Here is a 15,457-nt window from a genome sequence, read left to right as displayed (position 1 = left end):
ATAAGCAGGACTATTCGCAAGTGAATTATGAAGTAGAAACTCAATTGCAATTTATCTTTGTTGTGAAGACGACCCCCCAGTAGTAATTCGCGTTTCATAACGGGTTGTGATCAAACCCCACAGTTCGTGCAACATGCTGCAGCCAAATCAAAAGCGGTCAAAATCGGGCAAAAACTGCTGCAAGGTTTGACCAGGACTTGCAACAGTTGATGCATCAACGCATGGGCAGCATTTGTTACATCAACTATCCATTTGATTCGTCCTTCGTGCCAGATTTCAAACAAACAAAAGAAACCGGGAAATTACAACTGCACAAGATCATAAAGCAGGAGAAGGTTTTGAATAGCAGTGCTGACAACGTAAACAACAACGTAAACGAAAACGTAAACGACAACATAAAGCGACAACAGGAAATGACAATAGAAAACGACACCAGAAAACGAAAACGTAAAGTACTTAAAGCCAGTCAATTTTTGAAATAGATTTGCCAATACAGTTGATGAGTATGCAGCAACATGCCAATTGAGAGGAAGAAAAGGGGGTGGGGACAGCCACTTTTGTCTACGATGTTCATTTCGGGGCATGTACTAAGCAACGTTATTAGGCCACTTAGGGTCCGCCACAAGTAGTCATGTGTTACTTAGCAGGCCTAAGCAAAAAAAATATCTTTTCGGGCCAGCTGATTGATCCTCGTTTCCCGATATTAGGGCTGCCAAAGTGATATCAGCAATAGTTCTTGGCATAATAAATAACCGATATGCCTGAGGAACCGCTTAAGTTGCGGTTTGCTGGAAAACCAACCTGCGTATTTACGCTGCCGAAATGATCTCAATGAAAATCAATTTGATTTCGGAAAAAACACACAGTTCTTGCCACGAAGCTCTCAATATTCAGTAAAATCTGACATCTTGTCTTCGAAGGCTATGTTTTCAATTACAACTTAATGTTATTTCAAATCAAAGACAGCGTCCTGGGCAAAAAACACAAACAATGCAAGAAAGCGGCAGCTGACCTCTGTGCATCCATTGATTTCCTTGCATTTTAAAACGGAATAATTTCCTGATTCGCGAGGGAGGTTGCTGCCTGCTGACAGTCAATCGCACCAAATTATGACCAAATTTTGGTCATATTGCCCTATTTATTAAATACACTATGAAAAATTTTTGTTCAAACAAAACAAAAACTATTTCTTATCGTTGGCAGTCGAACAGGATTAAGTAGTGAATCATTTGGATAGACAATCATGGAAGAAATTTATGCGGTTACAAGAACAAAAGACTCAGGCTGTTCTTAATGGCTTTGTCAACATGATCAGTTTAAAGAGCTAAAGAATTGCCAAAACTGTCTCAAAATCTAGCTGTTTCTTAATACATGCTTCATCCATTGCTGTAGCTACACAACATTTGTGTAACAATTATTAGCAAACCAACTGAATAGTACAATTTGATATGAAAAGCTTGCAAGTTTAGTAAATGAAAAGACATTGAAGAAAGCATTACATTTAAAGCTTATTGCACAGTTCATTGCACAGTGTGTCTATGAAGAAACTTGTTTATAGTTTTATAAGAAGTACAATAAAGAGGAGAATCCTGTATTTAATTTACACAATTTACAGTGATAGGTATGAGGCAGAATGTTTCCATTTATTCACTTCCTGTTAATTCTATTGTTCAAACACTGATGTTCTTTTCGCCTTTTAATAAATATCTACGTGCTCATTTGAAGGATAACTGAAACAAATTTTGTATCTCATATCATTCTTTTATTCAAAATGTGGTACCAATTTGAGACTAAAGAAAGTATTTTTATGAAAACACTGATGGCTTTTAATCTTTTTTGTATCTTTAGCGAAACAACTTTTGTGCAAACTGACAGCGGAAGTAACTCTTGGCTTTTTAGTAAAATTTGACCTGGGGCAAAAAATTTCCATTCTAGAAGCACTGAAACTGCTTTTAGCAGATTAGCTGGTGTTCAAACTCAAAATTGGGACATTATGTATGAAAAGTTAAGCTTTCGCCGCATGAATATCCTCTATCACATTTCAAAATGACAGCAGGCAATATTTGAATGAACTGCATTATACCAAAAGCTTAATAGGTCAATTTAAATATTCAGGATTATTTGGCTGAAAATAAAAATGTACGACAACTAAGTAATGGTTTGAAATTACATAATAATAAAATGTTTTTATCAAATTCATAATCTCTACTAACCTCTTAATGATGGTGAAACAATTTCAGAAAAATGAGGCTCCTCTCCATACCAAAAAATTACCAATTCTTTTGTCCAATCTACTAATTTTCCACCACTTTCTCTATTGTTTGGCTGACATTTCTGCCATGAGCAAAGTATTCCTTGCTGGATGGCATTGGCATAGGAAATAAGCACTGGATCTTCAGATATCCTAGCAAAGCTTCCACCACTTAAAACAGCAAATTTTCTCCACTGCAGTCCTCTTGCATCAGCCTAGAGTCAAGAATTTAAAATTAACACTTCCTCAAAAAACGTTTACCTGGCTTTACACTTTTGAGACAAAACAGAATTAATGTAAGCATAACAAATCATTTGATAAAAATTGTTGACCAGATAAAAACTCATAGTCAATAACACATTTAGTCACTGGAGGGTACTTACTGCCACCATCAATATTCTAGAACTTATATGATGATTCTATTTTGATCCCAGCATAATTTATTCATATTATTAAGGAATGCAAACTTTCCCTGCTTGCCATAGAAACCCAGAATGTACCCCAAACATGAAAGGTAAGGTAACATTTCCTCCCTTTTGGTTCACTGGCACCAAATTGTTTTTGCAAAATAACAATAAAGCATGTGCTCAATAGCTTAATCTTTTGCTCAATCCAAAGAGATGAGAAACCTGCCAATTATTTGTTTAAGATACAAAGCATTAGTGCTATTTAACTGCAACTGTTCAAAATGTAACCTATAAGCAGACTAAATGTCAAACTAAGCAGAATTCTCAATACCTAAATATATATATATATGCAGATTGAGTATATATATATATATATATATATATATATATATATATATATATATATATATATTGAGTATTACGCTCCCTTACACTAGTTTGGTCGAGCACTCTATGTCTGGGACTCTGTGGGGACCTGCTTCTAGCATTATGCGAAGCTCACTGCGCATGCGCTGTTTGAGCACTCTGGCAGGGTCCCACAATCAATCCGTTAAACTGCCTTGTTGCTATGACAGCATAGCTCGGGTTGTGTCTCAGACAAGCTCTGTGCTGCACTGACGAGCCCACAAAGGGCGAAACAGTACTGTCTGCAGATTGAGTATTACGCTCCCTTACACTAGTTTGGTCGAGCACTCTATGTCTGGGACTCTGTGGGGACCTGCTTCTAGCATTATGCGAAGCTCACTGCGCATGCGCTGTTTGAGCACTCTGGCAGGGTCCCACAATCAATCCGTTAAACTGCCTTGTTGCTATGACAGCATAGCTCGGGTTGTGTCTCAGACAAGCTCTGTGCTGCACTGACGAGCCCACAAAGGGCGAAACAGTACTGTCTGCAGATTGAGTATATATATATATATATATATATATATATAGATACTCAATAAAAAAACAACTTGGTTGACGTTTCGCTATAAGCTTCTTCAGAATAACTAACACATACATCTGGAGCGTAAAATAAGGAATACGGAACAAAAGAACAAAAAGTAACACATTTTACAAGCAAGAACAATAATAGCTAATTTAACAACATAATGATAGTTTCTAAGCACAGCCGGAGGTGAGAAAAGATGGATAAATACAATAGATCAAAGAACAATAGAACAAGTGTGATAGCAGATGGCATAGCATGCAGAAAGGTCCAAGGAAAAGGAACGGTAAATGCTGTCTGTCCCAAAAAAAATAAGAAACTAGGTAAATAAATATAATAAATATAGAATGCAAAGAAAAGAAAGAAAGTAGATAGAAAACGTAGAAAAAATAAAAATAAACAAAAGTAACAAGGAGAAAATAAACAAAAAGATAGGAAATAAAAATAAAACTATGTGTCAACTAACCTAATATTAAGGCCCCGGGGCGCAAAAGTTTCTAACTTATACTGCCAGAAACTTTCACGTATCCTACCATTCCCATTAAGTCTATCTATAATAGTAACTTTTATATCTTCGAGAAACCCATGATGATCCTTCCCTGCAAAATGCCGGAAAAAATCAGCCTGAGGTACACCCGAAGAGCCCCCGATAAGCTTACGATTGCACGCCTTGTAGTTATTAAACCTAAGCCTAAAAGGCGTGCAAGTGCTACCCACATACTGTACACCACATACTTTACATTCCATAAGATACACAACATTGGACGAATCACAATTAAACGAAAAATTTATCTTATATTCCTTATCAGTTATATGGGAAGTGAAAGTATCAATGTCACACATAACATTACACACTTGACACCGAGACTTGCCACACGGAGTACAACCCTTGTTATGCGAAACCCCTGCCCCCTCACTATGAAGTTTAGCCCTAACTAGTATATCTTTAAGATTCTTACACCTCTTAAATGATATCAAAGGTGGCTGAGGAAACACCCTCCTATGCTCTTCTGATACTGTAAGCATAGAATGAAGTCTCCCGGCAACCTTGCCCAAATTATTCAAGGCTGGATGGTATGTGGTAACAAATGGAACCCGCCCATTCCCACTGTGTTCATGTTTCCCATTAGCCTTATCCAGTAGTGTAACCCTATCCTGCCTACGTGCCTTATCTATCTGTTCTGTTATAAGTGATTCCTCATACCCCCTTGCCTTTAACCATCCAGCCAAATCCCTTAACCTATCCCGTAACTGGCGATCGTCCGAACAAATCCTACGTAACCTTAAAGCCTGACTATAGGGTATCGCCTTCTTGGTATGCCATGGGTGACAAGACTTCTTATGTAAATACTGATGTGTATCAGTAGGTTTACAAAACAAGTCTGTCGTTAGGACTCCCCCCTCACTTACACTAACCTTAACGTCTAGAAAACTTATACTCTCCCTGGAGTGCTCCCCTGTAAACTTAATGGTATCGTGGCTACTGTTAAGAAAGTTGATGAAGGTCTCAAGCTTCTCCTCGCCATGTGTCCAGATAAAGAAAACATCATCGATGAATCTCATCCAGACAATTGGTGTGTCCACTGATTCCTTCAACAATCTTTCTTCCAACCCAGTCATAAAGAGGTTTGCATAAGCTGGAGCGAACTTAGTTCCTATAGCGGTGCCTAACTTCTGTCTATAAAACTTATCATTAAATTCAAAGTAGTTGCTTTCAAGAACCAGAGATGCCAATCCCACTAGGGTATCAGTAGCCACGTTTGGGTTTTCCCTTCTATCCAGCGCTTCCCTGATGGCTTCCAGACCCTCCCCATGTGGAATGCTAGGATAGAGTCCCACAACATCAACTGTACACAGTATAGCCCCCTCTGGTGTCCTACCTATTTCACCTAACTTAGACAAGAAATGATTAGTATCCTTAATGTAAGACCTACCGAGGCTAACCAGTGGATTGAGGTGGTGATCTAGATATTCTGATATATTTTCTGTAACGGTGCCACAATTGGAAATGACTGGTCGACCCTTAACCCCACTTAATCCCTTATGAATCTTAGGTAACAAATAGAACCTACCTAGTTTCCCTTCATTAACTTTAAGAAAATCAGTCACTTCCTTTAACCCGGGATCCTCCACCCTTAACTCATTAATCCTATTATTAACGGCCTTACCCAATTCTATCGTGGGGTCCACCTCAATCTCCTCGTAAACTTGCCTATCACCTAACTGCCGGTTAGCCTCTTCTATGTAATCCCCCCTGTCTGTTTATTTTTATTTTTTCTACGTTTTCTATCTACTTTCTTTCTTTTCTTTGCATTCTATATTTATTATATTTATTTACCTAGTTTCTTATTTTTTTTGGGACAGACAGCATTTACCGTTCCTTTTCCTTGGACCTTTCTGCATGCTATGCCATCTGCTATCACACTTGTTCTATTGTTCTTTGATCTATTGTATTTATCCATCTTTTCTCACCTCCGGCTGTGCTTAGAAACTATCATTATGTTGTTAAATTAGCTATTATTGTTCTTGCTTGTAAAATGTGTTACTTTTTGTTCTTTTGTTCCGTATTCCTTATTTTACGCTCCAGATGTATGTGTTAGTTATTCTGAAGAAGCTTATAGCGAAACGTCAACCAAGTTGTTTTTTTATTGAGTATCTATTTATATTTTTAAAGAACTTTAAAGTTAGGAGCTATTGAATATATATATATATATATATATATATATATATATATATATATATATATATAAATATATATATAGATACTCAATAAAAAAACAACTTGGTTGACATTTCGCTTCTTCAGAATAACTAACACATACATCTGGAGCGTAAAATAAGGAATACGAAACAAAAGAACAATATATATATTTAGGTATTGAAAATTCTGCTTCAGAAGTCATTAGCCCCTCTCTGAGGAATACATCCTTTTGTATACAAACTACCTACACTACAAACTCTGAATGCTTCTGCTATCTACACTACAAACTCTGAATGTTTCTGTTATGCTTGCTCAAAGACAACCCTTTTTGTTACAAAAGTCAACTTTTGCTTCTAAACAGACTCTTTACAAGTTCCTTTTCACACTTTGTAAATTCAACTTTCAACTCATACTATAGAAACGCAGTTTCGAAACTTTTTTATTTGAAAACTGCATCTTAATCAGTACAGCATGATTCTGGGTAAAAAAGTTCTCAATCTCCTTACTCCTGTATGTTCTCTATGATGATATTTGTACAAGCTTTCCAGCTTTGGACATCAAGTTTCCAAGTAACAAACAATTAACATAAGATACAACAATATCTAAGGTCATTTCCTTGCTGACAATAAATAATATACACAGATACACAATAAATATTGCCACACATACAACATTTGTTAGAAGATAGTCATGTCATGGATGACAAAACTAAACAAAGAACATACAAACAAAATGCATAATCAAACCAGTTACTTGCCAAAAGAGAAAAATATGCAAATGGAATGTTGGAGAACACATTTTGTTACAATGTAACCAATAAATAATAGTGAAAACAGTGAATAATGTAAAACATTAAACAGACAGTAGCACAAATTGTGATATTAGACTAGAAATAATATTGTGATAATAACAAAAATAAAATAATATATATATAAACCAACATGTTGACTCAGCAAATAATTTTCCATAAAAGGAGAAATACATGAATAGCCTTTCCATGGCACAATGTCATTCGTAACTGCTAGAGTATGAAAATGCTGTGACTAACTTTACATTGGCTTTATCTAATAAAGAAATTTATACATTTATATTGACTGATATGAAATCAAGAAATTCAAATAAAAATATAAACTATGATAACTAATATAATATACATAAAACTAATGACTATAAATATAATAAATGGAAAATATCCTAACTAATTGATACAAAAGTGCAAATCTACCATTTGCTTCTGTGAATAGTCTCATGTGCATGATTCTGTTAATCCCCATTTTACTATACATTGTATCTTTAAAGACCTAATTCATGATTTCCTTTGTTATAACAGCAAGATTTCGTTTCTTTTGCTTTTCATACATACATATTGATTTTCAAAGAGATTTTCAAAGTGGCTTTGAATGTGTTTTACAGTCAATATTATTAATAAAAAAAGCTAAATGTTTTAAAATCTTATTTTATGTAAATGGATTATATGGAGCATAGAATACAGCCATAGGTGTCATATTTTGGCAAAAATCAACTGACACTTCTTATTGGCAAATCAGCCTTTGCTTTATTGATAAAGCTGATCAAAACTACTGTCATGATAAGATATAAACAAAATCAACAAATACATTTATATATATATAAATATATATACAAATAAATAAATAGATGAATAAATACATAAGCTATGTATAAAATTATATACCAATAATATCAATAATTATATATAAATCATGAATTGCATATTATTTGGTTATATTATAACTATCAGTAATAAACAAAGTAATTTTCAACCATAAAAATCTTAATCTTCATTACTTGGATATTTCTTTGTTGATTTCATGCCTAAACAGATGCATATAAACCAACAAGCTAATTAAGATATTTTTGGCATAAGATAAGATTCATTCATTGTTCAAAGTTACAATTTGACAACTTTTTACTTCATTTTAGAAACAAACAATGCCATATTTCTGTTGCTTCATAAAAAATATAAAATCATGAAGATGTAACTATATCAATTTCTTGAAAATTTTCCAAAAACAAAGTCTGTGATCGATCAATTGAGGTTATCGTTATGACATCAGCACAAGAGACCTGGTTGTTTTTTGTGTTATGAATGTAATTAAGTTTCCACTTCGCCACATATCGTTAACAATCTAATTGGCAATGCAAGACGAATGCGTTTTCCCATCTGTAACCTACGCCTTGTCTCTTAATCCCCTACGACGATGAAACTGAAATCTGAGTCCAAATCTTGGTCGAATGTTTCAGTGTGCCATCGATTCGCATGGTTAGGCCCAGACCCAAATTCAGGAAATTGGTTAAATTCTTGAAAGCAATTGAAGTTTCATTCTTCTAATGTTCTAAGAAAATCAAATTTTCTGGAATGAAATATTCATTATTCTGATAACAAGGGTCACCTCATATTTATTGCGGATACAAAGGCTTTTGGGCAATAAAAACCTTTCGTTGTACAAGCTATCAATTTATGTTTACGAGAGCGAGCACAATTAGGCCGGTATCATAGTCTAGTCATTTGCTAGCTTTCAAAGACGCAAAAGACCGGATTTCATTGGCAGTAGATGTACAGTTCAAAGTGTTACAATCTTTATTCAAATGAACCTTTATATGACATAAAATCATGGTAAAATGGCATTGTCCGAATGGGCTGTGCTGAAAATATTTGTTTGCGTGTTTTGTTGTGGAGGTCAATTGACAGTACTTTTAACGTTCAAGAAACATCCGTAACTCACATCCAAAAACAAATATAGAAAGAGTAAAAGATACATAAACCTATAATTACACCATATCAAATGTATCAATAAGTAAATTAACAAAAATGACACAGAAATGACGGGTTTCGATGACGGCCAAATGTAACCGCTACGACAGCGGTAGTGGTTGATGAAAACTCACCAGCGGGAACACGTTGGTTCTGCAATCCTCTAAAGAAGCTCCATTGGTTGCTGTTTCTTTATTATTCATGCTCTTTGATTGGAGTGATCATATCTCCGAATGCCGATGCTGCAAAAGGCGAATTTCAACATCTAACTTGGCAAAAACTCACAGAAAATTGGACCAGTTTTGTACGATTTGTCCATGCACTCGATAACGAAGAAAAAATGGCAGCAAGCACACACGGTGATGCGCGCTTGAAACGTCATCTCTGATTGGTTCCAGTAAGGCCGGGGGAATCTTCATCTTTCATAATGGATAAAGTGTCAAAACACAATAGATCATTTCAGTCTTTTCTAATTAATTGCAAGTTTGTCGGCACAAGTATGTCAACAGCAGATAATTTTTTCTTTCATACGAGACTTGAAAGCTACCTTTGATACAAGAACTGGCGTTTACTATGAATTTTTTGAACAAATTTTATACGTAAACCCCCGTATCAGTGGTTATTTGGAATTTGCAACCTCCTGCTTCGGAGAAAACCTTAGGTTTCAGTATAATGGAGGAGCTTTGAAAATATTTTTGTACATCAAAGCTAAGATATTCTGCAAATTGTAACGTTGCATGGCATAGAGTTAATGTAGAATTAAGGGAGATCCCCTCGCTCCATCAGTTCAAATGAAAATTAAAAACACATTTGGACCCTAAATAACAGCTCTGTAAACCCTAGATAAAATACGACTCCCAGGAAAATCAGACGTTTGCTTGAATTCAATCCTAGTTTTACATAAGTTCTTGAATTGTGTTTTATTAGCTTTTTACTTATTCATAACTTGTACTTTTATTTTTTTAGATGTCGTGCAGAAATATGACTCCTGCACTAGAGGATTGTGGAAGTAGGGTTTGAGAGGCAAACACCATTCTTCGTCCATTTGAGTGGGCAAAATCCTTGCGAAGCAAGTTAAAAATAAGGCAGCCTCATGTAATGGCCAAAGCATTCCGCGAAATAGAATTACATCCGTCAGCCAATTAGCAACATTAATATGTCTGAAACTGGTCAGTCACGTTTCTCTTAAAGCGGGGAGGCACTAATTAGCACCAGCATAGAGTGGGAGCGGCACTAATGAAATTATATAATGGACTTGATACGCAGTAAGTTAATGCTCTTTCGTGAATTTTGGAGTGAGCATTTGAATAGTTTCGAAAAATTCAACGACTTAAGTTGGACGAAATGCATCATTGATTTTTGTAGTATTTGCTTTTTATGGAGGAATAACTGAAGAGAAAGGAATTTGCATCGTGGCTTGAAGTCTTTTTTGTTGATAATGCCGTCCAATTTCAGCTAGCTATCTTTCTTCCATCTCTTCATTGGCACGCTCAATCTAGCTACATCTGCATGAATACCACACAGTACCTCGTAGGCATTTTGTTATAGATAGAATCACCTTGCATCTTTTGCTTGATAAAAAATTGAAACACCGTCTCTAATGCTGATATAGCTATTCCAATCAATACATTCCACATTTTTTAGCGTAATCAATCAGGGGTGTCTGCACTTTGCTGCAACAGAAACATTCTTGTCTGTATCTTCTTCCAATATAGAAAGAGTTAATTGAGTACGAGGATATAATACCGAGAGCGAGGGATATCATTGCTGTAAAAATGTCATAGGTTACTGTGCAAGCATTCCGTGAGAATAGCTAATTATTATTGCTATGTTTATTTTATTTCATATTAAAGAGAAGTGGCTCAAAGATAGAGCCACTGGGGACACCATCGCTCAAGGTATTCCCTGACATAAGCTGTTCACCGACTTTTATTAGTTTATCCTATCTCTTAGCGGGTAATTGTTAGCAATCAAGTAAAAAGGGAATTCAGATGCACAAATCAATTGCTTTTGACAATCAACAGGCAAAGCAATCAACAGCTTAAACACCATCAATGTCATCAGCCTAAAGTCTTTTTCAGCGTTTAAACAAGTGAAGACTCGTTTCGTGTGTACTCAACAACCACCGTCGATAGTACAAAGCATATCAGGTTTCTTCACATTTTTGTGGAAAAGTATATTGAATCATTCTGATTGACGGAGCGAGTGAATTTTCAAAGAAAGAGAAATTAACTTTTTTCTTTCAGTTAAAAATGATGTGCAGACAGACGCATCATCTAAAAGCTAGGTATTCTTTGGGGTAAAGCCCAAAAATAATTTGCTGCCACGCCCTAAATGCTCTGAGATAGAAGGAAAACCTGTTGGATGGATTTGAATCAAGAATCTTCTTATTCCAAAAAATCATACAAACATCAAACACAGTCTAGCAAGTTCAACCAGTGTCTTTGCGTTTTTCGACTAATCACTAGGGCAATGCTTCCCCTTGCATATGCCACAGTGTAGAAATAGAGCGATTCATGAAATTAAAGAAGCCTTGTGAAACTCTTTTGAAGCTTTGTTTAAACTGCTAGCAAATTGACAGACCACGTGCAACAAAAGCAAAGCAGATTGTTTGAAAATTATAATCTATATAAATGCACGAATTTTAAATTTACTTTTGAAAATTCATGTAAATAATTAATGTAAGACAATACAGCGATCTCACTTTAGGCCTTACCTTGTCAATGAAACCCAGGGGCGTTTTAGAAATGTGATACTCATTAGCGAGGAGCGCTCATTAGAAGGGGAAGGGTGCTAATTGGAGAAAAAAGGTAAGGCTCCTTGTCTATAATTCTAGTCTATTTTGCTTTGCGTCCTTGAATGACCGAAAAAATTATATCATTGGAAAGGGTACTTTAGTAAATTTTGTCAACAATTATGGTGATTTTTTCTGCATTACTGTTAGAAAAAAGGTTATTCTATTAGATGATTCTTTTGTGATTTACTATGATTGCCAATTAGACAGGGAATTTTTCCCAACAAACTGGCGGAGAGGGTAATCATAAGTTTTTTACTTCTTTCCACTTCCTTGGGCTAAAACCATAAAATGTGTTTCCCAAAATATTTTAAGGTATTAGCCCAAGAAAGTGGAAGCAAGTCATTGTGAAGGTGACGAACTGATGCGTCTTGTTAAACATAGGAAATTATTGAGCACCTTATCAAAAAGGGGACGACGTGGAGGATCGTGCTTAAAATATGATGACACCGAACTCTTCTAAAAACGTTTCATAAATACAGTGATGCCTCTTGTCTTATGTCTGACGACGTGTTCTGGTCTGTCTTTTTCTAAATCATATGACACCAGGTCCGTAGCCAAGGGGTGACACGGGGTGGTAATGCCACTCCTAATGCACGAGAATACCGGCTGTTTGCGACCCTGAGACTTTTGTTCCTAATCTTTTGAATAGGTTTTCTCGTCGTTTTCATTGGAGCGGAGGGAAAATTTTTCATTGGGGTCTCTCATTACTCACCTAGGACTAAAGACGGATACATATACTGCTTAGGTGTAACAACTTCACTTCAATTACCACATACAAACTGCAAATAACTTAATTCTAAACTTCGCCTGAATTGGACATAGGAAGTTTGCCACCTCTACTCCACTGGCCTGGCTACGGGCTCAAAAGAGCGCCTTATCCAGACAAGAGAATGAAAAATGTGTTGTCGAAAACATGACGAAATGGCATGTCTTGTTTATATGATATCGCAACCTTTCGTAAATAGGACTACGCAATTCGTGCGTGCGTCCGTTCGCCAACTGTACGACGAATGTGGTAGGACGACGCGCTGTATCTTGTTAAAACGTGACTGGACATTGTCGTAAATACGAACACTTGGTGCGTTTTGCGGTAAATACGACAATGCACTGCGCATCACCGTAAATGTGCAAATGTATTTCAATGAATGCAAAGCATAAACTTTTCTTAATTTTCTTCCTCCATACACAAGTTGAGTTTTCATTTCTCAATTAAGCTTGATACTGTAATATTTGTTTTCCAACTCAAGCAAGATAAGATAAGCTGGATATTTCTTTGAGGTCACATCTATTCTACACTAGTTTCAAACCCTTTGCTTACTGTAATTTTGTTATCTAGAAGCTTTGCACAAGGAATGTCAAACTTGGTGCTGGAGATGTTCCTCAGATTTGGCTTGGTTACAGTTCATTTAACAAAAGCAGATTATAAAAGCCGATTGTAAAAACCTCTTAGATAATGTCTATAAAACATAATTTAACTTTAAAGATTACCATGCGAACAGGAATTAAGCCCCAAACGAAAAAATTTGACGGTCTCATACTGTCAGTTTTTAAATGCGAAAACGTGTCTTTTGTAAACTACGACTGCATCTTGTCGCATGTACGTCTATGATGCGGTGCGTGCCATTTCAAGGTTCAACTTCGATAGCGCTTTTTGATTCACGATTACAAATGTATCTGAGTTGCTTAAATTGGCTCAATTACGCCGGACATAGTTCACTTCGGATTGATATACATATCGGATTGACTTTCATGTCGGATTAATTTTCGTATCGGATGGGTTTTACCAGAGGTGTAGTGCTAGGGGGCTCAGGGGGGCCCAGGAGGGATCAGGGGGGCTAGGCCTCTTTTTTATGTCAAAAATTGGCAAATTTCTAATTTTTTATTGTTTTAGCAACATTTTGGGCAAGAGCCCCCCTTGTTATTTTAATAGCACTACACCACTGGGTTTCACACTTCGAGAAAGAAATGGTTACAAACACAACGCCATCTTTCTGTGCTCTGCGTCTAGTGTCGTGAAAACCCGTCTGATGTCGTGCAAGTGAAAACCCGTCTGGTGTCGTGCAAGTGGAAACCCGTCTGGTGTTGTGCAAGTCGTACCTAAACATGGGTAGTTATCACTAACAATTCACTGCTAGTTCTCCGTTCATAATGACGTCCAGGCCTGTCGAAGACAACTTGGAAGGGGATACTAGCTAGTTTATGCTGAAATTTCATTGACGATATACACCTATTTCATGCAATATTCAAACTATGGTAGGCCGAAGAAACCTCGTTAAAACGCAATCTTAGAAATGAGATTCGTATATAAGAACTGGGTGTGATGATCGAACAAACAGAAAATGCACGCGGCATGTGTGGACGTGTCTAGCCATGCCTTTTCGTATTCCAAGAAAGCAAATCAATAATAGAACTTATATCACTTGCTTGCGTTAGTGATAGAAAAAATAAGTTAGCGTTTCATATTTCGCAAAAAAGTTAAGACGCTCTACATACTTGGCTATAATAGGAATCTTATGTAAATGCCCTGAAAATGTTCCAAAACTAATGCCTAAAACTGTTAAAAAAACCAAAATTTTCAATACCGTACATTATCATAAAATATGTGATTTAAAGATGTCAATGGCACGTGTAAGAAACAAAACTCTCAAGTTCACTTACTTCTACGCATTTTCTCGAACTGAAAAGAGGTTTCTTCAGGCACATCAAGAGCTACAAAAACTGAAATATATATAAACAAGTGTCAGCAAAAAATATTTAGAATCAGAAAATAAAAAAACACTGATCCCATTACGCAGTTGATTGTCCCCATCTCCTTGATCTCAAAATCCTTACCCTTTATAAAGCTGATTTTTAAAAGAACGGTAACTAAATTTGGGACAAAATGACAATATTGTGTTTACCTATCAATATTGGGCGTTTATCAAGCATTCATTTGAAGAGCTAAGACTCAAAATCGAAAAAAAATTGCCTCCATCTTTAACTTGATTGTACATCAATAAAAGTGTAAAAACAATAGAAAAAAGAAGAAACATAAAAAAGTTGCATTCTGTCAATTCTTTTGTGTTTAATTTTTGCATTATATCGGTCGTGTGGAGAAATAAGCCTCATTTGCAGAAGTCATTATATCTTTGACTTCTATTACTCAGGGCCACATTGAAAAAAGTCGCAAGCTAAGCAATATCCTCTCCAATTTCCTAACCCTAGTTTTGCCACTTATCGTCATTAACGCTTAATAAATGGACTCATTTGGTTGGGCTAGAAATGCCAAATGAAGGCTAGCGGTGCTACGGGGAACCTCACCACCAAACAACCTCCATGTCCATTTTTAGCCCTGCTCCTACATCCGTGATTTGGTGGTGAATTCAAAATGGGAATTTTCAGATCCTAGAAATCATGTCGCTACCCAATATTATCATTGGGTTTTTATAAGAAAAGTATTCAGTCCGAAAAAAAGTTACCAGAAGAAGACTGTAAGCTTTTCAGGAAATTTGGCTTCAAAGAGATCGACTCCCGCTCAATTTTTGTAATACAATAAGAAAAGATAGCATCTGAAGCGAATAGAAGCGCTCAGAATGGATGTTTTGTAATGGAAAATCACTT

The 15,457-nt window shown here is 36.1% G+C and overlaps 1 protein-coding gene across 1 annotated transcript in view; it reads right to left on the bottom strand.

Moving 5' to 3' along the window:
- LOC135683955 (mediator of RNA polymerase II transcription subunit 13-like) overlaps positions 1 to 9,422 on the bottom strand; it is a 35,072-nt gene extending 25,650 nt beyond the window's left edge. The window contains exons 1-2 of the mRNA XM_065199364.2: positions 9,195 to 9,422; positions 2,214 to 2,466 (exon numbers count right to left, since the gene is read on the bottom strand). Of these exons, the coding sequence (XP_065055436.2) occupies positions 2,214 to 2,466; positions 9,195 to 9,263 (322 nt within the window). The 5' untranslated portion in view covers positions 9,264 to 9,422. The remainder of the gene's footprint in view (positions 1 to 2,213; positions 2,467 to 9,194) is intronic.
- Between the last annotated feature and the right edge of the window lie 6,035 nt (positions 9,423 to 15,457).

This window comes from Rhopilema esculentum, chromosome 7 (genome assembly GCF_057945365.1).
Source record: "Rhopilema esculentum isolate cy_ngs chromosome 7, ASM5794536v1, whole genome shotgun sequence".
NCBI lineage: Eukaryota > Metazoa > Cnidaria > Scyphozoa > Rhizostomeae > Rhizostomatidae > Rhopilema > Rhopilema esculentum.
This window is presented reverse-complemented; position numbering and strand designations above follow the sequence as displayed.